Source organism: Lycorma delicatula, chromosome 5 (assembly GCF_047948215.1).
Source record: "Lycorma delicatula isolate Av1 chromosome 5, ASM4794821v1, whole genome shotgun sequence".
NCBI classification, from domain to species: Eukaryota; Metazoa; Arthropoda; class Insecta; order Hemiptera; family Fulgoridae; genus Lycorma; species Lycorma delicatula.
The window spans coordinates 126,886,640-126,911,470 of NC_134459.1; the positions used below are offsets into that span (position 1 = coordinate 126,886,640).

Sequence of the window (24,831 nt, forward strand, 5' to 3'; positions counted from 1 at the left end):
ACTTCTTAAATGTGATAGCTACAAATTACATCTCCATCCAATCCCTCTGTGGAACCTGTTCATAATAATAGAATGTATATAAAGGTAATTTGCAAACAATATAACAAACTTTCAGGACATGTTCTACTGGTAAAAATAAAGAAGAAAGTTCATTTTAATAAAGATTCAAAAATACGTCATTAGAAAGTTAGCTGACAAAAGATTTTGCCCTGATTTCTACACCTTTGGTAAAATTAATCCAAACTGTAATTCTTGGGGAAAAAAGAAGGGGTAAATTTAGGTGGTTTTTGATGAAATCTGACCTGGAAAAAATAGGTCCCAGAACTGCATTTTTAATAGTTATAATATTGAAATTTTTGTTCTGTTCACCTAGTTGAAATTTTCCCATTTTTATTCTAATAAACTTTGACATTCTTTTAGGAATTACTTTAAAATCAAATTCAATTATAATTTAGGAATTATAACTTTAAATACTTTTTGGTTTGATATTTAGTTTCTGCGGACTTCATTCATACCATTTTACTCGTGTAAAATTTTCTTTAAAACTTTTTTACCCGTTTAACAAATATGCCAAATATAAAATACAGTTTTTTGACCCCAATCTTTTGTCTTTTACTACAGATTTCTTGAAACAAAAAATATTGATCTGGGACCTATTTTTCCCATTCTCCAGAGAATGGAGAATGGCAGAGAATTACAGTTGGCTTAATTTTACTGAAGTAACAGAAATTGGGATGAAATAATATAAAAAAATATTAATAATAAATATAAGCATTTATTAAAACCATTTTTTTTTTATTATTATACTTTGCTGAATTCATTTTAGTTGGTATTTTATGAATTAAGAAATAAGGAAACATCTTTTCAGTAAAATTTTTATTTTGACCAAGGTCTCGTTGACTATGGTAAATATGTTAAACAATTTTGTTTTATTTCCCACTCCAGAGTAGATACTGGTTACACATTACCTTATTATCATCATACGTTGTGTTTACTCAAAAAATAGTGAATAAACGCCATTTAAATCATTTAACCAATAAACCATTCGCGTTCAACTTATTTATGCTGATATAACAATGCCGCGTTATCAGTGGTTTTATTAATTACTAAAACCAATGTTTCAGAAATGGAGTTCGATAGACGATGACAAAGAGGATAAATGCAATAGTCACTGATTTTATATTGTTGCCAAATATTATGATTGTGTGAAAAAAAAATAAGGAAACTCGTGGCAAACAATGCAACATTAAATCATTGCGAAGAACGCCGCGTGTAATTACGATTCGATGCAGGCGTGTAACGCCACATGTTTAATCACATGACCTCTCTTCGCCATCATGATAACTTTATTCTTGATTATGGAGTTCTAAATATTATTAGTAATTCCGTAACTTCAATTCTTGCATTAAACAAGGTGCTGGATTATAATTAAAAAGTTTAATTTTAAAATAAGAAAAACACTTGGCATTATAATAAATACGCAAATTTGTGTTATATAAAATTAGGACAGACATTATTTGAATTTGTTTGCCCCTGATGTTTGGTGATAAACATTTTTCAATTTTGTATTATGTCTTTTAAACTCGTTTTTAAATGATCAAACAAATATCACTTTTTGATTCGTATATTTCAAGATCAGCTGATTGAAAGCTGATAATCAGCGGTTACATTTATTTTTCATTATCGTTGGACTACCCTGGTCCCTGTTGTGACGAAAGGAAAGTTGTGATCACAATTTCGGGATTGGGTAAATAAATATATTTTAGCTGTGTTTTTATTCTATTTATACGTAATAGTTAGTATATATTTGACTAGTTTTATTGAACTAGTTTCGATTATTGTAATGTTGTCTTTATATTTTAATCATTAAATCTGGCTTTTGATCAGTTCCCCCACTTTTTCCAGTAGGTCCAGATATTTGATAATAATAGAATGCCTAGACTGGATCAAACAGACTTAGGTAGTTGTCACGTTTTTTTAATTTTGTAAATAGCTTAATTATTTTTAGGAATTACTACTATGTAATAATAGTTATTTTTTAACGTTTCGTGCTAATATTTGAATAAAAAATGTTTTTCCTTTTAAATTACACGTAAAAAAACTTGTACTACGATGACTGATTAAAAAATTACTCGACTAGTTTTCTCTTTATTATGTGATGTTTTCTGTGCTAATTTTCATATTCGTTTGAGAAATTGTTGTGTTTACTCATGTGATGCACTATTACCTGGAAAGTAATGTAAAGTGAAAAATTGTCGATATGTATTGTTGAAGAGGAAATAGATGATACTGATTTCTTTTCAGAAGCTCTTTTTGATTTTGTTAAATTTTTATCATTGATAATTAAATTTCAATGTATTTCTGTAAAAGAATGTCAGCAATAAATTAATAAATTTATTTCTTTTTATTGACATACCATTTTGTGTAAAATTATTGTCAGTTATTTAATGTAATTTTATCCCTAAATTGTGCTGATGCTGATTTATAGTTATTACTGTATTATTAGTAGTTCTCAGTATTATATGTATGACTTTTTCTGTAACCTTTCAGAGGTTATATTTATTTGTGAATTTTTGTTTTCATACAACAGAAGTATAGTTATATGAATAATCGTTGCCTAGTTAAGGTTTACATTTTTAAAGAACTGTAAATTGTATTTTTAATATATTCAAAAGTTTTAATATGTTTAGAAGTGATTCAGTTTTTTTTTTTGGCGGTAGATTATACTTGCAAATTTCAATTCTGTTCAAGTATAATTGAAATATACATGTGTATTATATTATATATATTATTATAATATATATGTAGGGTATAATATAGTATATAAGTATATTATTTATCATTAAATTATCCCTAAGAACAGACTTCTGTAATGAATACCTACCTCAGCTTCAGGTAGGTATTTTATATGGTGACTCCCATAAACTATACCATGGGTGCTCTAAATATCGGTTATCACATCCTTAGCATGGTTTTTCATTGAGTATTTATTCAATTTCCAGCTAAAAGGAAAAGACAGTCTACCAACTCCAGAACTGAAACATAGTATCAGCAAAACTACCAAATGAAATGTTAAAAGACTCTTCGTAGAGGTTGCCCATCCCGATTCCTGAGGAGATCTGGATATCTATGTACAGCAGGTTACTGTTTAAAAATTCTTATTTGACTAGCTCAAATATATTCTACAACAAATTCCTTTCCCTTAAATATTATAAACCATCTTATGATAAATTCTGGCTTTCCTTAAGAAAATTTTTTCGGTTCTGTTAATGGTCGCTCTGGCTTGTGGTTTGTAGAAATGGCCAACTTTATAACGTTGATGTTCCAGGGTCCCCCTGGAAGGCATCTGAACAATGGTTCAGTTTTTAAAATTATAATATCTCACCAATTTATATTAATTGTTTTTACTTAATTGACATTAACAAAATGTTGGGTTATAAAACTTATTTATGTGCATTAAATAGAATTACTTTTGTTATGAACTTAATTTTTAACAGGCCTAACGTCTCATAACTGGCTGAGGATCACTATGAAAAAGTTACATTTTTACAGACCTTGAATTTATGGAGCTTTGTTTCTTGTTGAGATTGAGAGCAAAGAGAATCTGTAAAAAATATCCTTGTTTGTTGACAGACCAGCTTACGTAAAGACATATCATTATTGTGAATGTATAGAAGTGTATGATTTAACTGTAATAAGTGCATTAGAGCAATGCCTTGATGTCTAAAGCTTCTTATGTGCTATGAAGAAAAGAGCCTATCTCCATTTGAAAGTTGTACTAAGTTTAATTGTTTGGGCTGTGTGAAAATTGTGAATGAACATGCCAGACCAGCTTAAATAATATAGATATGTCATTATTGAGAATGTTTAATTAGTAATTGAATGTGTAGAAGTGTATGATTTAACTGTAATAACTGCATTATGGATTGCCAGGAGCAATGCATTGATTGATGTCTGAAACTTCTTATGTTCTATGAAGAAAGGTAGCCTATCTGCATTTGAAAGTTGTAACAAGTTAAATTGTTCGTACTTTATAAAAAAAATGAATAAACGTTAGTGGTTGATATTTGAAAACCAGCTTGACTCTTATGAGAAAAGTATGTCAGTGTGGAAGTTAATAATGTGGATTAATTGCCTTTTAAGAAGTCATCAATCACATTAATATATGAGTAGAGGCATAACAAATTAACCCATTTTATAATTATGTTGTGTTCTGTATACCCTGTAGATAATTAATTGCCTTGTAAATAGTTCCTACCAAATTCTTCTTCAATAGTGTATGTTTTGCAGTATTATGGTGTAAATATAAAATTAGCTTTTGAATTGTCATTATTATAAACAATGATATATGGATGAAATGGAACAATTTTTGAAAGCTATTAAGTAAATGTATTGTTTTTCCTCAATTTAAGAGAGAGTTCTTAACCTTAGTGTTCGTGGTTCAGTAATTTTCATTTACTCATCTACAGATGTATGTTGTTGCATGTTGAAATGATATTTTTTGCCTTTATTTGAATCTGCCTCATCACTATATTTTTCTCTGTTAAATTTCCTAAATTATGCTTTGTTTACATCCATTTCATTTGTTATTATTTCTTGATATACTGCTATTTATGAAAATCTTTTAGATTTGTTTGCGTTTTGATTTCTTAAGTAAAGTTAAATATCTTCAGTGATAACTTTGTGAAAAGAATTAAACATATTCAGGACTTTTAAGGAAAATTCTACTTAAAATTTAAAACTAGATAATCATTTCAATTATCATCAATAGATACTAAGAAACAGTAAAAAAATTAATTTATAATTATTTAAAAAGATGATACTCATTCAGAAGATAATCTTTGTATAAGTTGTTTTCACCATGCCGATTGTAAATATACAAAAAAGTAGTGTCAAATTATTATTGTTTTTGACTTATAAAAATTTTGAAATCAAAAAATTACATGTTCCGGTACTTACGTATTAACGCCACTGCAGCTACAGCTTTATTTAAAAACAAAGTAGGCAATCGGATTTTGGTGGGAAATGGGCTGATATAGAGTTTAACATAGATTCAAAATAGTTTCTTTATTAATTTTAATAAATGGTTATTTATATTTATTTATTTTATAAATTAACCAAACTTAACCTACACTCGCTTCGCTCGCTAACCTTGACTAATTAACAGGAATGTTTTGATTATTTAAATAATAAATAATTGCAATAATTACTGAATTTATTAAATAAATACTCAAAAAATTACCGTGTTAATTAATCAAGGTTAGCGAGCGTAGGTTAAGTTTGGTTAAATTATATTTATAAAATAAATAAATATAAATAACCATTTATTAAAATTAATAAAGAGACTTCATTTTCCACCGAAATCTGATTGACTACTTTGTTTTTAAATAAAGCTGTAGCTGCGGTGGCGTTAATATGTAAGTACCCATGTTCCTGTAATGGCTAGGGTAGTAATTTGAATTTGTAGCAATACTCTTGTGTTTACATTTTTTATTTTTTGTATAATCGATATCGAATGTCTTATTATTTATTCTTAATATATGTCATTGAAATTTGTGTCTTCAAATTTCAGTTATTGATAGTTTGTGAAACATTAACATGATTAAATTAAAAAATGAAATTTAAATGAGTTTCTGAATTTTTTATCATATCAGCAAATGTAACCAATCTGGTCTAATTAATCTTAATTATTATTAAATTGGTAGATTGTTAGGCTGAGTCAATAATTGTATAAATAAGCAATTATTTAGTTTGAAAATAATGTATATTGTACTTTTACTGTACAGTACTTGATTATAAAATTGTTGGTGAGGTTATTGTGTAACTTATAAGGGACATAACTTGACTGAAAGGCATTGTTTATTGTTAGACTTTTTTTTGTTTATTGATGATTAGTACAATGACTTTAACAACATATACTACCAACATTATTGACTTTTTAAATGCATGTCATCTTTTAAAATAATTACCATTTAATTGAATAAAATTAGATGAAACTGTAAAGAAGACATAATAAAAATAATTATTAACAAATAGATACTTACAAAACAGTGTAAAACAAGTATTTTAACAGTGTTTATTGAATAAAAATAAAATTTATAAACAAGCCTTTTAGGAAACCCTATTCAAAAGTGAAAAGTTAGCTTAAAACCACTGAAACCTCCAATTCAGATTGTCCACCATGACCTATTGCAAACCCATTATGTATGTAAAATAAATTGTCCAACCCAAATTATTTATTTTAAATTAGGTAGAGATAGCATATACTTAAACCAATATAAATTTTTTTTTATAAATAAAAATAAATAATCAATTTAAAATTTATATGATTTATAAATAAATAATTATTTTTTTTTTGCTTTTCAGTGCATTTCTATATTTGTTAATATATTATACTTTTATGTTTAAAATTCTCAATTTGATTTAATTCTTATTTTTTACTTTTTAGAGGGTTTCCTTTTTTTATTAATGTTAATATTAATATTAGTTAAATAAAAGCTTTTTTAAAAAATAATTTTTTATATGTAATCAAATATATTTTGTATTTTTTTTTAAGACTAAAAAAAAGTAAAAATATTTATTTTTACACATCGAAGTTACATACATGTACCAAATTTCAATCATTTTCATACGATACTTCATGAGAAATGAAAATTTTCAACTAAATGCATGAATTTAACATAGGGGCAGCGCGTGGAGGCGGATCATATTAAATTCCGACACCGTAGTGCTGTATTGTCATCGAAGTTACATACGTGTACCAAATTTCATTGATTTTCATATGATAGATCAAAAGATATAGCAGTTGCAAGATTTGATTATTACTAAAGCGAGTTAAATAAAAAGCTTTTAAAAACATCCTTCCTCCTATAACAAATTGGATGTGGACAATACATTACTTCCGTGTATGCCTATTAAATTACATTTACACATTATTTTTTTTCTTATTGAATTATTATTCACAGTATACATTTTTTTATAATCAGAATTAGTAATTATTAATAAATCAATATATTTAAATTAAAAAAAAAAAAGGAGATGAGGTCTGATTTGACCTAAGATTCAAATATTTCATTAATTCAAATTTTACGTGGCTATAACTCTGGAACCAATGAAAATAAGTACCATTTATGATATATCGTTAAAAATCTCTTGATGAGGGGTTATTACTGCAGTTAAGAAAAAGTCCAAAATCAAAAAAAAATTTGGCTTTTGGAATTTATTGGACCTTTTGGTTCAGTCAACAGCAATCAAAAGAGGAGGTGCACAACTAGATATTACAACAGTTCTAAATCCAAAATTCTAACATCTTATGGCTAATTGTTTTTGAGTTATGCGAGATTGTACGTACATATAGATGTCATGCCGTAACTAGTCAAAATGGATATTTCCGTTGAAATCTGGGAACCGAAATTTTTTGCAACCACAATACTTTTTTACTTCGTACAATGAAGTAAAAAGTAAATTACCATTTAATGTCATAACAAAACATTTTCAAAAAGATTTAATAGGTAAAACTTTCAGGCGTATTAGAATATTCATCTGCTATAGTTATTCAACAATAAAGTTTCTGCATCATTATTAATAAAATAAGTTTCCCAACTTCCTAATTTTTATTTCTTATGTCCATTTTTTAAAAAATCTTATTTCTAATAAACTAATTTGTGATCGAGTTTCTAAGCAAGGTTGGGCAGCTGTTGATATGTTTGGTTTTCTGTGTTTATTATGGCAAATGCATGTTAATCCCACTTTTAATTTGCCTTATTTATCCTAAATTACAATTTTTGTCTTTTACAAATCAATTTCTATTCACTTTTAGGGTTAGTTTTATTATTAGTGGTCCCAAGAGCAGAGATCAGTTTCCCAGATACAGCACATATTGTGAGTTTTGTAGTGTATACTTAGTGTTTTAAGTGTATACTTAGATTTAACAAATGTCTTTGCCTCGTCCAGTTTTGTAGATTATTTGTTATAGATGCCACTTTATTTTTCTCCTTTTAAACACATAGCTTGACTGTTTAAAGATTGATTTAGGTAATATTTGTCATGTAAGCTTTAGGTAATTAAGTGATCTTGAAGAACACTGTTTTGTATTTGATAGTTTATTACATATATTATACGTAAGCCATCACTTGCAGTATTGATAAATTCCTATAAAAAAAAAAAATTAAATATATGCCACGTGATTATCAAGTTTAAAGTATGGATTCCATGAACCGTGGATTGCTGATTCAAGTTTGGTATTGCACAAGGAATTTTTTATTTCTACTTTTTAAGCAAGGAATGACAAAGACTATAGCAGTATCACATGAGGGGTATCATTTCTTAAATTTTTGTATAATTTTGAGTAAAATATTGATAAAACATTTGTATAATGCTCATATAATGGCGTTATGAATTTCTAAATTGGTCTTATATTTCAGTAGAAAAATCTTGTGAGTATAACAGAAGGTCATATGATTGAACTTTTTGTACAGTAGAATGCTACTGATTGTTTTTTCATTGATTTTTTAAAATTATTTTGAAGTTTATTGTATTTATTAAAAAAATTAACAGCTTGATGAAAGTAATTCTATAGATTTGTAAAGTGGGCATTGGCTTAAATTTTTAGTTACAACAATTAATTGATCAGTTGTGTAATCAACTGATCCTGCTCTCATTTATGCAACTTAATTTTGTCAACAGTTTTGCTCTTTTCCTTAATTTGAGTATATAGTTTTAAAAGAAAGCTTCTTTTTGTGCTTTACAAATTTGTTGAATCAAAATTTAAAAAAAAAATTGTGTGGCCTATAAATAAATAAATATTTTATTGTAATCTGACACAGTAATATAATGTATAGGTAATGTTAGTAAATGGGTAAGTATTCTACTCCATGGATTAAAAAAAGTAATGGCCTAAGCATTTGCCTGGACAGATCAAGGGAAACCATAATAATACTTGATCAGAACGACATCACAGAACACACATAAATTACAAGATAAGACATATACCTTATTAAAGTCAATATTAATTATTTAAAATATTAACACATGAAATAATATTAAGGTAAATAATATATGAAGGTACACAGTGTAAAAAATAACTACAAATAATTTAAAAATCAGAAATTATTGAGCATACATTGAGCGAGATGCAGAAAAGTAAAGCTTTGCGATTTTTTAATTAGTATTATTTAAAAATTCAATAACAAGAATAATACTCTTCTGTAAAAGAAAATCTTTTAATTGTATTTTAAATAAATTGTTGAGGAAACCTTTATAAATAGTCAAGAATTTTTCTAAAAATGACAGTGGAAATATAAAGAGGCACTTCTCATAAGCTGAATTATTGTGTTGAATTTCAGAAAAACAGTTCATTTGGCAGAGGTGGATATCATTATTTTTTAAGAATAAGTAACTATCATTTTAGCAAAGATTACAATTCATAACTATAAATACTAGAATAAACTAACATTAATATTATTATTTTCAAAATATTATTCTACATGGATCATAATTATGGGCACCAAACTTTGAATTTACAACCCATTTTTATATTTTGAAAACTGGTTGTGACTCTTTGAGGGAGCCCGAAGAGGTGACAGCATAGTGGTAAGCATAGACAGCATAATGGTAAGCGTAATAAATATTTAATTATGATGACAAGCTCAGTATTTTATTGAAGAATTTCAAATTAAAACAGTAGGTTTTGATATTCCTGCAAAGAAAATCAATTTGCAATTTGAAGTGGATAGCAATGAATGGTTTAGATTTTGAGGTAGATCATTAATAAACAAAAAGAAAAGCAAAGGGCTGAGGACAATTCCCTGCGGCAGTCCATATTCTCAGTCTTGAAGCAAGGATCTGTATTTTACAGGGTTTGAATATTTAGTTTTTATATTTAAAGTACTAGTTAATTTCCTGTGTATCAGTGGGAAATAAAAATACCCATTCATTAAAAAAAAGGCCATTTAAGATAAGTGGGTGTCTCAAATCACCACTTAAAGGAAAATTCACAACTTTATATAAAAAGTAATATTCTCAACCAGGAAGATTCTTCACTTCTTAATGAATGAGTATGAGCAGTATTCGAATAGACATGTGCTGTTGTATTGAAACAAACTAGATTGCTTGTTAAATACAAACTCACTAGTTTGTATTTAAATATGCATTATGAAGCTAGCTTGATTTTAAGTATTTTAACAAAATACTTATCTGTTTTTTAGGTCCACGCTAAAATATTTTTTTTTTGAAGAAAAAGAAGAATATATTTATTTCATTAGTAATCATAAATAATAAATAAGCATTACTCATGTGTTATTTCATCAGATACCCTTCCAAATCTACAGTTATAAAAGCAAAATTTATCTTAATTTTCATGTGATTACTGTTTCATAGATGTAAGGTTGTAACATTATTTAAGAGTTTAGGATAAAATAATACAAAAACAATGAGTTTTTACATGTTATCCTATATTTAAAAGATTGTATATATAGTATTACATGATTATTGACTTAATATTAAGTAAATGCAAAATTTTTGAAACTGTAAAGACATGAAACTGAGTCCCTGAATACTGTCATCAGCCTCGGTTGTTTACCCAATAAGCATTAATAAAGAAATGACAATCTGTAATATATTAGAAGGTGATAGATTTGTGATTCATAAACTTTATTATTTTTGTAAAATTAAATAAAAAATATAGAATAAATATTTTTTTTTTGTATTTCCCTGCCATATTTAAACTTTTATAAATCTAGCGAATTATAAAATATCAATTTCTTTGAATTTTTTGCCACAAGAGAATCTATGTAATAAACTGTGTCTAGAAGTATAATACAGGTAATTATTTTTTTCATCTCTAATTATTGTTTTAGGTAAGAAAATGGGTAGCGAGCAACAGTTTTGTTTGAGGTGGCACAATTACCAAAGTAGTCTATTGGCAACACTACCTTTGCTTCTTGATGGAGATGATTTGACTGATGTTACACTATGTGCTGGTGGTCGTAGCTTGAAGGCACATAGAGTTGTATTATCAGCATGTAGTCAGTACTTCAAAGATCTTTTCAAGGTAATTTTTATTCTTCATAACTACAGTCTAAGTGCCATTCACAAATTGTTACATCTTACATGCCAACATTCCATGTATAATATTATGTATCCTCTGGAATCACAGGAATTCCTGACAAATCAATTTTTTCTACAAAGACAAAAGTAGATTATAATTCTGCTGTTTTAAATATGTTACTCAATTTTATTTAATTGCTGTCTAATGAAGGTTGTCGTGGTGTTAATTAGTTTTTTTAAAGTATTTTTAGTTCTTTTTTAGTTCATTAAGTATTATGAATGGATTTTAAAATACTTTGGAAATATTCATTGTTTGTTTGATAAAATAATAATACCTTTTTTTAACTGTACTGGAATTGTAATTGTGCCTCTGTAAGGAATGTGTTATGCAAGAGAGTGATAGAATTTTAGCAGGGGGGTACCCCGGCTTGAAACATCATTCAGTAAGTAGCAACAATACTCTTACTACCCAAAGCAAACTGTTCGTTACTATCTTAACTGAAAAATTTGTTCTAACAAAATTAATTATTTATATTTTATTGAACTATTTACTGACTGTTTTGACAGTTGTAAGTTTTCTCTAATAATATTATTGTTTGATCTATTAAAGATTACTGTTCGAAATTTTAATTAACATTACTAAAAAGGGAATAAATATTTTTATTAGTACATAAATAATTTATATAAAGGTGGCCAGTTCTTTACCATCATCTGTATTGTTGCTGTCAGATTCAGAGTTTACTGAAGAATCGTCTGCGTCGTGTGGATATAATAAACTTATCAATGACATCTGAAACAATTTTATCTATAGCTTATTATTTTTCCTCCAGTTTTGTTACTTTTGAACAGTAACTTTAACACTCGCTTATTGTTTTGATGCCCATGTCAGTTAGTCTCTTTAAATTATTTAGTTTTAAGTCAACATGGTTATTTTCTATCAAAGTGATTTCTTTAGCCCAAGCCAGTTCATTTGAATTAAGTTTGCATAAATATGGAGGTAATCTTACAACTTCATAACCCAAACCAGACATATTCATTGATTTTGTAAACTTTTTCCTTTGGTTTGTGTAACAGAATGAGCTATTCCTTTTTCATTGATCATTGGCACACTGAACTCCTGTTCTCAGCATCCAGTCTACTATTTCTAATTTAACTAATTACTTAAATTAGTTTAAATAGTTCTAATTTAGTTTTTTTGTTAGTGCTTATTCTGCCAAGACATAATGGTATTGGGCGTTATCGATTACAATGATTGATTGATCAGGAATATTTGGTAACAATTTTTCTCTCAACTATATCTCGAAGTTATGATTCTTTTGCTCATGATAGTTTCCACTAGTTAATCCAAATTTATTGGTGGTAGTAACAAATCCTTCCTTACTTCCTGCATGTAATATTATTAAACAATTAGCTGCGTTTCAGTTGTTGGAAACTACAAAAACATTGTCAGACTGCCAACATTTTTGAAATGTTCATTTGCTATCAGCCCATGTCTCGTCCAAGTAAAATATCATTTTCCTGGTTTTTCTCAAGACTTTCATCTTCACACCATATATGTAACGCAAGAAAACATTATTTAGCCTTTTCGCTAATATCTTTCTTTTATGTAGGCTTTTCCTCCATTTAAATCCTTTTATGTTGTCTCAATAGCTATTTTCAGCCCCAAGGAAAGTGTATTCTTTGTTTCACTTCTGGCACAGAAAATAAAATTCTTGGATTATCCATAATATTACATTTTTATCGAGATCATCAATCCTAATTATATTTTTATCCTCATTTTTTGCTTGATGTTTATTTCTCTGGCTTATATAATTTTTGTTGTAAAGTCCCCAGATTTTCTTGTAGCTTTCTTCTTCTTATTCACCAATTGTCAAATTTTTACAATAAACTTCTCTGATTTTCTGGTGTAGTAAGCAGCAAGTTTAGTTGCTTGTGACACAGGATAGGCATAAACATTTGATTCTGTCTCAAAGACGCTTTTCAAAATGTGTCTAGTTAATTCTCATCCTTCACTTTTAATTACTTTGTTTGTTTTATGCTTATTAACTCCTGTTTGAGCAATATCTGACTTACACATAGTGTAAACTATGTGTAAGTCAGTAATTTAATAAACGCATACTAAAATTTGTTTAACCATATTTAACAAAACATAATTTACCACCATAATTAACATTTATTATTTGACGATTAATTTACCAACATGAACAGAAAGGAACAAATTAAAAACAGTAGGAGCATTAGTAATTTGTGATTGACCTTTACTTTCAGTTGGACCCCATTCCGTTCATTTGGTAGCATATCATACTTCTGATAAACAAAACCTCTTGTTTAGTATACACAAAATCCCACATTTTCATTATACCTTTTATGTATGCAGTGTTTGAGATTTATGTAATAAATAATGAGTGTCTTAGAGACAGTAGTAAGAATTGAATATGAGCTTTTTTTTAGAAACTTGGATGTATTTGAATCTGCATGACAAACATCAACACTCACAGCCATCTAGTTGATTGTGAGTCACTATTTAGTGCATTTGTACTTTCAGTTATGTGTTGGAATAATGCTAACTTTAAAAGTTGAACAACTTATAAATTTAAAATTTTTATTAACATGAACAAAATACTAGCAGAATGTTTAAAGTGAGGCTTACAACCAGGACTGCTTGTACTCAATGATTTGAGTGGTGAAAGGTTCAGTGAAGGATGTCAAAACGTGAAAGACAGTGAATGCCCTGGGTAAACTTCAGGAAATAAAGAAAATGTAGAAAAAATTTGCCAGACTTTTCAGGAACACTCCCGACTCAGTGTCCAAATTATAGCTGAAGCTGTGAACATTGACAAAGAGCCTATGTGGGGAATTTTTTGTCAGTCTCTCAACATGAAAAAATTTGTGCCAAGATGGTCTCAGGGTTTTTGCATCAGAGCAAAAAGAATGTTACAAGGAAATTTGCACTGACATTCTGCAGTAATTTGATGCTGATTTCAACTTATTTTAAAAAAGATCATCACTTATGTCTGAATTTAAATTTTCTAGTATGATTCTGCGACGAATTAACACTTAGTACCCCAGAAATTACAGTTAATCATAAACAATGAAAAAACTTGTCAAGCAAGTCCAAATACGAATCCATGCCATTGTGTTTTTAATGTCAAGGGCATATTTTGAAAAAATGGATTCCAGAAGGTACAATAAACCAGTATTATAAAGAAGTTTTGGCAATGCTTAGAGAAAATTAAAAAAAAGACTTAACTCTAAAAAATAGTTTCATTTTTCATCAGGAATATATGCCTATTCACACAATGCTTTTTATAAGGTAATTTTTGACTGACAAATACTTTACTGCACTGGAATACGCTCCATATTCTTTCTTTTCCTTATTATGAAATATGAAAAGAGCATATTTTGAGTCACTTGATGTAATAAAGAAGAAAATAGTAATGTGTTAAAATAGTTAACAGAAACTAATCTGCTTCACTCACCAGTAAAAATCAAGTCTGTGTCAGTGAATAAGGTGAATGGGGACTTTATTTAAGTGGACAAGCATTAAAATCTTATTACATATAAATTGAGAGAGTTATTTTGTCAGTTTTATTATTTAATTGATACACAGTAGACAAAAAAAAGAACTAATATTAAACATTAAATAATTGCTTGCTGATAACTCTAAGGTACCTTTAAAAGTAAATATTCTGAGAATGTGATTTAATTTTGACTTGTTGACATATGAGACTCTTGAGTTACTTGTAAGGTATACATGAATTATAAAGTATTGTTAATGTGTATTTACTGCAATCTTAACTGTTATCTGAACATATAATAGGTATGAACAATACCTATAGGTTCAATATACTGATAGAAACATTTTTTCAGGATCAGACTGTTTTATTGAATCTATTTCTGGTAACTATCATTGAATGAATGGAGAATTTAGATCTAAGCCCTGAACTAATGCATCCTTTTTATAAGTATAAGAATGTTGTCTACTATTCCATTGTAAGAAAAACCATATTCAAATACACTTCATCCTTCCTAATCTTAAAAAACACTTTTTGTTTAATCTTTCTTTTAAATACTTTTATGCAGAGGTTGTCTGATTATGCAGTCTTTGTATGAACCTCCTACAATAGCAAGCATTGAGAATTGTATTCTTACTTTTGGAGATGTGAGAAACTTGAAAGCTAATTAGTGTTATTAAGGACCTGTCCTTAAATCACCTTGTGTCCCAAACTGCTTTCTAAATTATGAACTGAAAAATTTGAAATCAAAATTTCTTTTTTTTACTTTATGAGTGTAATAAAAGTAAATTCATAGCGAGTCCCTTAAGAGATTTGAAATTATTCACTTCAGATACTGAAAGCAAATTGTGAATAATTATGAACACTGCAATATAATGCATGTATAAACGGAAAATTAACAGATTATAATGAAATATACTTGGAAAGAAGGTTTAGACTAACTACGTTACTGGTTTTGGTGGTACTATGGAGGACCCATATCTCACATTATATAGAATGGACTTAATTAATAATAACTTCAGCTGTTATTTTATGGCTTGTAGAAAAGATGGGAAGAATTTTATAAAGCAATTTTACAATTTTATAAGATGGATGGATTATGTTGGCAGTTTCATGAGAAGTAGTATTATAGCCCTGGAAGCAGAAGATTTTCTGAATTCAGTAATAATTATAAATATATTGCTGTATAAAAATATAGAAAATAGCTTAAGTACATACAATGTGAAAAAATTCATGAGATGCTTATGTAATGAGCGAAGTATATTTTTGTGTGATATTTCATTCAGTTTTTTATTTGAAGTTTTGTATAAAAGTTAAGTGTTGTTACTCATTTAATTAAATTATAGTTTTTTTTTCTTATTATAATTACTCGAGTATAATCTATTTTGACCTTTGTAGGAGATGCAGCCAATGCAACATCCAGTAATTGTACTACCAGGAACAGAATTTACTGATCTCTGTGCACTAGTTACTTTTATGTATAGTGGTGAAGTCAACATATACCAGCATCAGCTTACTAGTCTACTTGCAATGGCTGATACTTTACATATAAGAGGATTAGCTGAATTTACAGGATATGTATGTTATGATTAATCTTCTATATTGCTCATTTCTGGTGTATAACTCATTAAAAAGTAACCCTTAAATCATTCCCAGCCTTAAAGTTTAAGCATATTTTACCCTTTTATTGCAATCTTTCAATAAGTCTGGTTTACACATTGAGAATATAAGTATCCTTTCAAAGCTGTAAAACTAGTTAAATTAATGCATAAATTAAATTAAAAACGTTTAAATTAAAAAAAAAGTTATTTAATACTAAATGTATATCTTGAAAATGTTACTAAAAAGAAATAAAAGAAAGATTTTTTTTTAAAGTTATTAAGAAAGATTATTAAAATATATTTTAAGAATTTACAAGTAATTATGGTAAAACTGATCAAAACATCATGTTTTCTTCTCATTTTATTTTCTGTTTACAATTATTAAAAATAAATATTTACTCAATTTTTCTGTTTCTCAGAATACTGACTTTTTTTGAGACCATAAAAATATTAAAATGTTAGCTTCCCTGTTTTCCATCCAGATTCTTTATGCAAATCTGGCTTGAAAATTTGGATTCACAAAGAACTAGAGTATGGCTGAGAAGTGCCTCATACTCCTAGACAGACAACTGTTCTGAATTTTGATCATTTATGTGATTGTGCTTATTAATTATTTGTTCAGTGGATCTGTGTGTGCACTATCATAGATGCTATTCAGGCTAAACATCTGCTTCCAGCCAAAAATAAAATTATCTTTACCAAGATAATATGCCTACACATACATCTTGGTGAGTTATTACAAAACTCCTGGGCACTAAACTTTAAAGTACTTGCACTATGTTCGACAATTTGGTTCCCTGGAGACAAAGATTCACTTCAAATGATGAGGTCAAATCTGAGATAACAGCTCTTTTGCAGAGTTGAATAAATCACATTATACTGGAGTGTTAAAAAGTTGGGAAGTTGTCTTTTTTCTAAACAAACCAGATTGCTAGGTGACTACATTGAGAAATTAAACAAAACATTTCTGAAAAATCTTGTGTTTTCTTGACCAGATTGAGAACTTTCTAAACCCTCGTATTATTTATGTGTGTTATATTCTATGCATGTATACTTTATTATTACAAACACAAATGTTACATTTAACTTAGGAAAAAATGTAGAGGAAGAGTTTAAAAAAGTTATTCCTTTCTGAATTTTATACTCTCTGAACAATTCAAACAAAAAATTAGTTTTTAATAAGCTATTATTATAGAATATTGATGATGACTTATTGCATTACATGAGTTATTTTTGTGCTGTTATCAGGTGCCCAGTCAAAGTTGCTTAAATACACTCTCAGGCAGCCAAAACACAATATAGTCTTAATTTTTTTTTTTTGAACTCACCAGCATTTAAACTTAGGTTAATATTGTTTAACGAAGTACATAGATATATTATGAAATTGTATTTATAAAATTGTGTATAATTAAAGAAATCATGTTTGTGTGATTTTTTTTATATTTATGTATATTTTGATGAAACTTTTTTTTTTCATATTTGCGCATAATATTTTTATTTACATAAAATAGAATTTTGGTTTTAATTAACAATATTATCTTCTGTGTGTCTAAGGTGTTAAGACAGTAGTATTCATGTAAAAATGCATTTGACACCTCAAAAATAAAATTAAATGAATATAAATTTCTTGGTTGATCACCTAGTAGGATATTTTAAAAGTGAGCATGGTGTTATGAGATTTGTCATGTATTATTTATGCAAATAGTTTGTTTTATTGGAGTGAAAATTTATTTATTTCCTTTTTTAAACAACTATAGGATAAGTAACCATTTACAGCTACTAATAAGAGATGAATTTTTTTTTAGCATAGTGAAAAACACCATACCTGACTTTAAATTCAGGACTATTGCTTTTATTTAACAGGGTTGGCTACATTTTATTAAACCACAGAACTACACATACATATTACGTATAGAGTTACATAGACCATTACTACTATTATATCCATTCTGTATGTAGTAATAATAAAAATTACTATACTTCTTTTCATAAAACATTTAAAATAAAGAATTTTATACCTTTAAAAGGGTATGTATTTATATCAAATAAAAGTCGTTATTATCCAAGCATAATTGTGACTAATTTAATATTCTTGAACAATTTAAAAAACTTAGTATAAAGAAATGAAGAGGTATGAGAATTTTCCAATTCTCAAGTTCATTTTTTTTTTTCAGTAGAGTAAAAACTTAAAGTAGAGGGGAATTATAAATTGAAAAGAATCTTTTGTTTGTATCTGGAACAGAGATCTCTATAATAATCCACTTGATCAATACAATATGCTGTAGTTTTTATATGCTTCTTTTGTAAATAATATAAAAATATCTATGCTGGATAATACGAGGGTGAATCAAATTTAAATGGTAATTTTGATATTCTATGCATCAAGCAGTACCGAGCAGGATGGCTGAGTGGGGGGGGGGGTTAATGTTCAGTGTGTTAGAGAGGCGGAACAAGCTTGGTTAGCGCTGTTCTGTCAGTACAGCCTTGAATGAGCAAGAGGCCCTGTCATCTTTTGCACAATGTATAATCATGAAGTTTTTAACTAATGAAGGTATTAAACTCGCAGAAATTTTTACTCGTTTAAAGGTACCGTTTGGGGATGCTACACTATCCCAGAACTGAGTGTATACATGAGCCAGACAATTTAAGGGCGGGTGAAAAAATGTAGAAAATGAAAATCATGATCGACGCTCAAGGTAAAGTCTCACAGCTGACAACATTCATCCTGTTCGAGAACTTATCAAAGGTGATGATCATTGGTTCATCGTTGAAGAAATCATGTTAGAAATGGGTATCAGCTATAGGAGTGCTCAATCCATTATCACTGATCATCTTGGCTTTAGAAAAATTAGTGCTTGATGGGTTCCAAGGTTGTTGACAAAAAATCAAAAACAGATCAGGTTGGAGATCTGCGAGAGACATAGATTAAAATCAGCAAGAAGGGAATGATTTTTTGAGGCGCATCATCACATGTGATGAGACATGGGTCCATCATTACACTTCTAAGTCAAAAATGGCGAGTAAGGAGTGGCGAAGGAAGGATGATGGCTGCCCGTGTGCCCAAAGGCCTCTCTACTGGAGTGAAGCCCAAAACCCATCTGTTAGCCAGAAAAGTTCTTGCAACAATATTTTTTTTCTCAGGGGAGTTTTACTCATTGATTTTTCTCCACAATCAACAAACTGTGAATGAGGCTTACTATTGCCAGCTACTACAGTCAACAAAAGCTGCCTACCAAAACAGAAGACAGGGTTTTGCCCATCAGAGATGTCATTCTTCTCCACGACAATGCCAGGCCACACACCACAATTTTGACAAGGGATAAATTGGAAAAAATGGCACTGGGAAACCCTTGACTGCTGCCCTCCCTACAGTCCAGATTTGCTCCTCTGTGACTATTTTATGTTTGCGCCCTCGAAAGAATCGCTTGTAGGGGAACGATTCAAAAACAATCGAGATGTTGAGGAGCGCATGTGCAATTGGTTGACAACTCATCCTCAAACTTTTTATGAACAAGGACTATTCAAGCTTCCAGATCATTGGCAAAAGTGTGTGTAGATTGTGCAGGAGACCTTATAGAGAAATGATGTAGGTATGAATTGTGTATATTATTAATCAATAGATTTATAAAAAAAAAATTACTGTATATTTGATTCACCTTCATAACACATTTTCTATGTTATGAAATATAATTTTCTTTAATAAAATTTACCAAAATCCATGAAATTAAGTATGTAATGATATTTGATAAATATGAATTATAATGATAGATAATATGTTATGAATTATTTGAATTTTCAAAAATTATGTATGTGGTTATTTTTCCTGCTTGTGTAAGAAGGATGAGAAATTTGACGAGTAAGTTGTTTATATTTGTGGATTGTAACTTTTGAATATTTGCAAAATTACTCTTTGATGGGTGATATGAATCATTTCAGTCCTTCAAGTAACACAGAATAAATTAATTGCTTATTAGGAAAAAATTAGGCTGAATACCAATTATTCTAAATGTTTAAATAAATTTTTTTTCCAATTCCTGACATCTAAATTCATTTGATATTCTTTATTATATTTCATCATTAGTATTTTACTTATTCAAGCATGATGGCATAATTTATTGATTTGTAGTAATAGGCGTTCTTCACTTTTCACTTATTGATTTATTTTATGATCTTATTTTTGTTAATTTTAATTTGATAGAAAATTTATAATGAATTCAGTTCAGGTTTTAGGGGTAATATTTAGTCTTGTTATGAAGCAAATTATGTATAGTATAAAAAACAAATTATAATCATTATTTTTCTTTTATTACAGACAGGATTTGTGAACAATTCAGAATCTGTAAGAAAAGAAACTTCAACAAGTCCACGTAGCAAAAGAGCAAAAGTTACAGCACCAACTTTAACGTCATCTGATGATTTACTTTATCATGCAATGACTTCACGAACTAAACCAAAGAATGTTAAACCCAAAGCTGATAATTCATCTTCTGAATCATTTCCTTGTTGGGATAATATCACGACACAGAATACGGCTGAAGATTTAAGTCAAAGAGTACCATCCAGTGGTTCTGGGTCTGCATTGGATGATACAATTAATTTAACTAACAGTAATAATAACAACAATAACAATAATAATGACAACGTTAATGTACCATCAATTAAACAGGAAAGTGATCAACAAGAGTCAACTGGAAGTAGCAGTGGGGGTACAGTTACTAATACAGCTGATCATAACACTTCATCTTCAGCTCTACCAACTGATCTGACTCAGAGTAATTATTTCTTTATATATTTTTAGCTATTAATTTTAGGAAAATATTCTTTTTCAGAATAATAATAATCTCTTTGATCGCAGTGGGCACTTTTTGTACTTTTAAGAGGGATTGGCAGACCTGGCTTCACTCAACATCTAATTCAGCTCTTAGGATTATTATTATTATAGAGTCACTAGACTTAGGAAATGGGTTCATTCAAGGAAAGTCATTACATTCGACCTTGGATAGTTTCCCTTTCAAATTAATTTCAGCATGAACATAAAAAATACTGACCAATACCTATAAAACCTAAAGTTAGAGGAGGGTGAAAGAAAAACAAAAGGGCTGGTTGGTGAGAAAGGACAAGCCATTTTTGAAGATCCCTAACCATACACAACCCTAGCAAGAGGAAAATTCATGACCCAGAGTAAAGGCACTTGATCTGCTCACAATTCCTCAGAAGATCAGAGCATGTTTAGATCAGATTAATTTATTCTATCTGGCATGGCAATAGTGTTATATTTAGTATTAAAAAGAAAAAAGAAATCAATATTTTTTCTCTTTCTTATTACAACAGGCTGTAAGTATATTATTTATTACTGTACTTACTCCAGTCCTTATTTAGAAATTCTTGAAACTTGTTTTAACAATTTCTAAAAATACTATACCAGTGATTTTATTTCTCAGAGTTGTCTTGTGACAAAAACTCAGTACTATATGGCATACAGTAGAGGACATTACAGAGTACAATCTGACTTTCCCTATTAAAGTTACCTGCGATTCAGTAACAGTAGTTATTGTAGTTTATATTGTATAATACTATGTATATTTGATATTTACAGTACATATAAATTACGTATACTAGTAAATTATGTCTAGTAAATCAACATTTTTCTATCAAAGAAAAAAAATTAAATTATTTAGGCATTAGAATAGTGAAATTTGCAAGTTGACGTTTGGTATTTTAATCTGGGTTCTTATATTCCTGTACATTAGGAATAATGTGGAACAATAAATTACTAAAAGCATACCAAGAGGGAAACAATAATTGTACAAAAAATAAAATGCAACTTAAATATCTAAACAGTTTCAGGTAAAACCCCTAAAAAAAAAATTAATGCCGGTCAAAATTATTAATAATTATATCAAAAAATGTTAACTGTAGCAGCTAGTGAATTTTAAGACAATATCACTAATTTATATGTAACAGATAAAGGGGATAACATTTTATTATAAGAGTATAGATTTTCAATGAATACTTATTGAATTTTTAAAACACCTACGCATAAAAAAGACTGTACCTTAAATGGCAGGCAGAGTAAAGACTTTCAGTGAATACTATATGAAACTAATTTTCAATTAGCACCTATTTATAAAAAAACAACTGTACTTGAAATGATTTTGGTTTCAATCTTTCAGGTATAACGGGGAATATTATAATTGAAAGTGAATTTTTATCATTCTAGTTATGTTTTTTATTTATCATACTAAAAAATCTTATGTATATTTTAATAAGTATGAAGATAAATTAAGTAATAGATGAAACATGGCTTCTAATCCCATATCACTCCAATGTAATTAATCTGAAGATATGTACTGTATTTATTGCTATGTTGCTTCAATTATTATTCATCATGGTGACTTGATGCCATAGTGATTGATTAGTAATTAATCCTAGATGTAAAATTTTTGGTGAAGTATATAAAAATCTGTTGTTTATTGTTGTAAATGTTCAATACATATGGTGAATTATTATATGTGATTATTTTCTTTATTTCAGGTAATAACTCTGAATCAGGGTCAAAAAATACTACAAATCGTTCTGAAAGAGGAGAAAGGGGATCAGGTCAGAATGTATCTAATTCAAAATTATATGCTATGTGTTTTGTTTGTGGTAAAATGTTAAGTAACCAATATAATTTAAGAGTACATATGGAAACTCATTTGAATGCACATTATGCATGTTCTGCATGTAATCATGTGTCACGTTCTAGAGACGCTTTACGCAAGCACGTCTCATACAGACATCCACAAACATCAACTGAAACACCTAGCAGGTCTACTAAACAGCTCCACCCTTGACCATGCGCTACTTTAGTACCTTCAATTATTGTAATTGTTATTATTATTATCATCATCACTAGTCTTTCCCTTATTATTATTATTATTACTACTACCTTATTTTTATTATCATTATTACCACTATTATTGTTAATATTAGAAAAGAAACCATATTGTTACCATTGATTTTACATTTATTCTATGTTGAGTTAATTGATTTATAGAGTTTTATTTTATGTTGGTGGAAGTTTGTTTATTACATAAAAAGGGCGTTATTATATTCAGTAGTAATTATATTTAGTGTGAAGTATACAGTATTTTCTTGTGAAGTGATTTAACAGCCTTTTTTTAAATATTAGTTTACGAGTACCCGTTTTGTATAAGTATACAAAGAAAAATTGTCAATTTTATTGAAATTTATTTCTAAAAGTTTTAAATAGGAAAATAGTTTTTTATATCACTCCTTAATGGTTTTATTTTAAACTTATTAATTAGTAAATCATTTTTGGTGATTAAAATTTAATCAGTTTACTACTGTTTTTGACTTTTATATTACATATGTGAAAAATGAACGTTACTGTATTTGATTGTTTGGATTTGGTTACAATATTTTTTTTCTTAATGTGGAAATTTTACCATTATATTAATCTTAGTTTATCTGTTTTCAATCTTAAGTTCTTTCTCCTAAATTTTAATCCCCATTTGTATTCACTATATTTTTTTAAGTATGTGCACTTTACCTATATATTTCATTTTTATATTAGGTTATATTCATTGTTTGCTCCCTAATATTGGTTATTTTGATCACAGTAGATGCTATGATCATTAGGTGCTAAATGAGAGCAGCATATAGAAAAATTCATTAAAAAGAAAAGTCAACCCTGTATTCTTTATCTTTGCTGAACAATTCATTAGAAGTACTGTACGTTTGTCATTATTAACGAAAGTTTAATTTTCTATGATTTTATTGTTAGCGTTGTTCAAGGTTATGGAATCATCAAATTGTACGCTTAACTCTTCTTACCAAGTATTCTATCCATATTTTAATAAAATGGATATTATGTTATCTAATTGCACTTACTGATTATATGATAATATATAATACACATATTTTTACCATAACTGAGTACTGCACCAATATATTCATGTTTCATTTCTTTTACTATCATTTATAACCAGGAATGTAATGGCTTATTGATCCTTCCACTTCCTCATACAGTTTTAGTTCATCTGTCTGATTTCTTTAAGAACTGGTAATTAATTATTCTGTTAATAAAAATAGGAATCAGGATATCGATAATAGTGAAATTCCTGATGTTCTAAGAAATGTAAATCCTTTCTTATCTAAAGGTTTTTTTTTAGATGATTTGCTCAAACTACTGTGATAAATACTCATATTTATTTTTAGGGTAACTAAGGGTATCATTTGTCATGCCAGCTACATAATTATACTCTATTGTGGTTAGGCAATGAGGTTGATGTATATTCTGTATCAAACAATATCCTCACTAGAAATTGAGCCTTTTGTTAAATGGGTAATTTAATATTTAAAGGATTATTAGAGAGAGAGAGAGAGAGAGAGAGAGAGTGTGTGTGTGTGTATGTTATAAACATAGCAGTAAAACTTTCACTATGCATTGTTACTCCGAGCAATATGGATTTAAAAAAAATTCAAAATGGTTTCATAACTATGGAGGCTGTTCAAAAAGTTGTGGTAAAAATGCTCTGCAGGAAAAAATATGTATTCAATCTTCCAAATCTACATGCTCTTTTTCAGAGTAACACCCCTCGGTTCTTATGCACATTTCCCACCTTTCCTGCCACTTTTTAAACACAAACGTCAGACCATCTTTC

At 28.4% G+C, this 24,831-nt stretch overlaps 1 protein-coding gene across 1 annotated transcript; it reads left to right on the forward strand.

Moving 5' to 3' along the window:
* The first annotated feature begins 1,690 nt into the window (after positions 1-1,690).
* Positions 1,691-23,097, forward strand: LOC142324527 (uncharacterized). The gene is made up of 5 exons (XM_075365360.1): positions 1,691-1,747; positions 10,857-11,050; positions 15,960-16,139; positions 20,475-20,934; positions 22,697-23,097. The coding sequence occupies exons 2-5, from the start codon at positions 10,865-10,867 to the stop codon at positions 22,996-22,998; spliced, it is 1,128 nt and encodes a 375-aa protein (XP_075221475.1). The 5' UTR covers positions 1,691-1,747; positions 10,857-10,864; the 3' UTR covers positions 22,999-23,097.
* The last annotated feature ends 1,734 nt before the right edge of the window (positions 23,098-24,831 follow it).

Excerpts from the sequence above, each read along its gene's own strand:
- LOC142324527 (XM_075365360.1), top strand. The coding sequence starts at position 10,865 with ATGGGTAGCGAGCAACAGTTTTGTTTGAGGTGGCACAATTACCAAAGT. Across the intron at positions 11,051-15,959 it reads ACTTCAAAGATCTTTTCAAG|GAGATGCAGCCAATGCAACA; the intron begins GTAATTTTTATT and ends TGACCTTTGTAG. Across the intron at positions 16,140-20,474 it reads TAGCTGAATTTACAGGATAT|ACAGGATTTGTGAACAATTC; the intron begins GTATGTTATGAT and ends CTTTTATTACAG.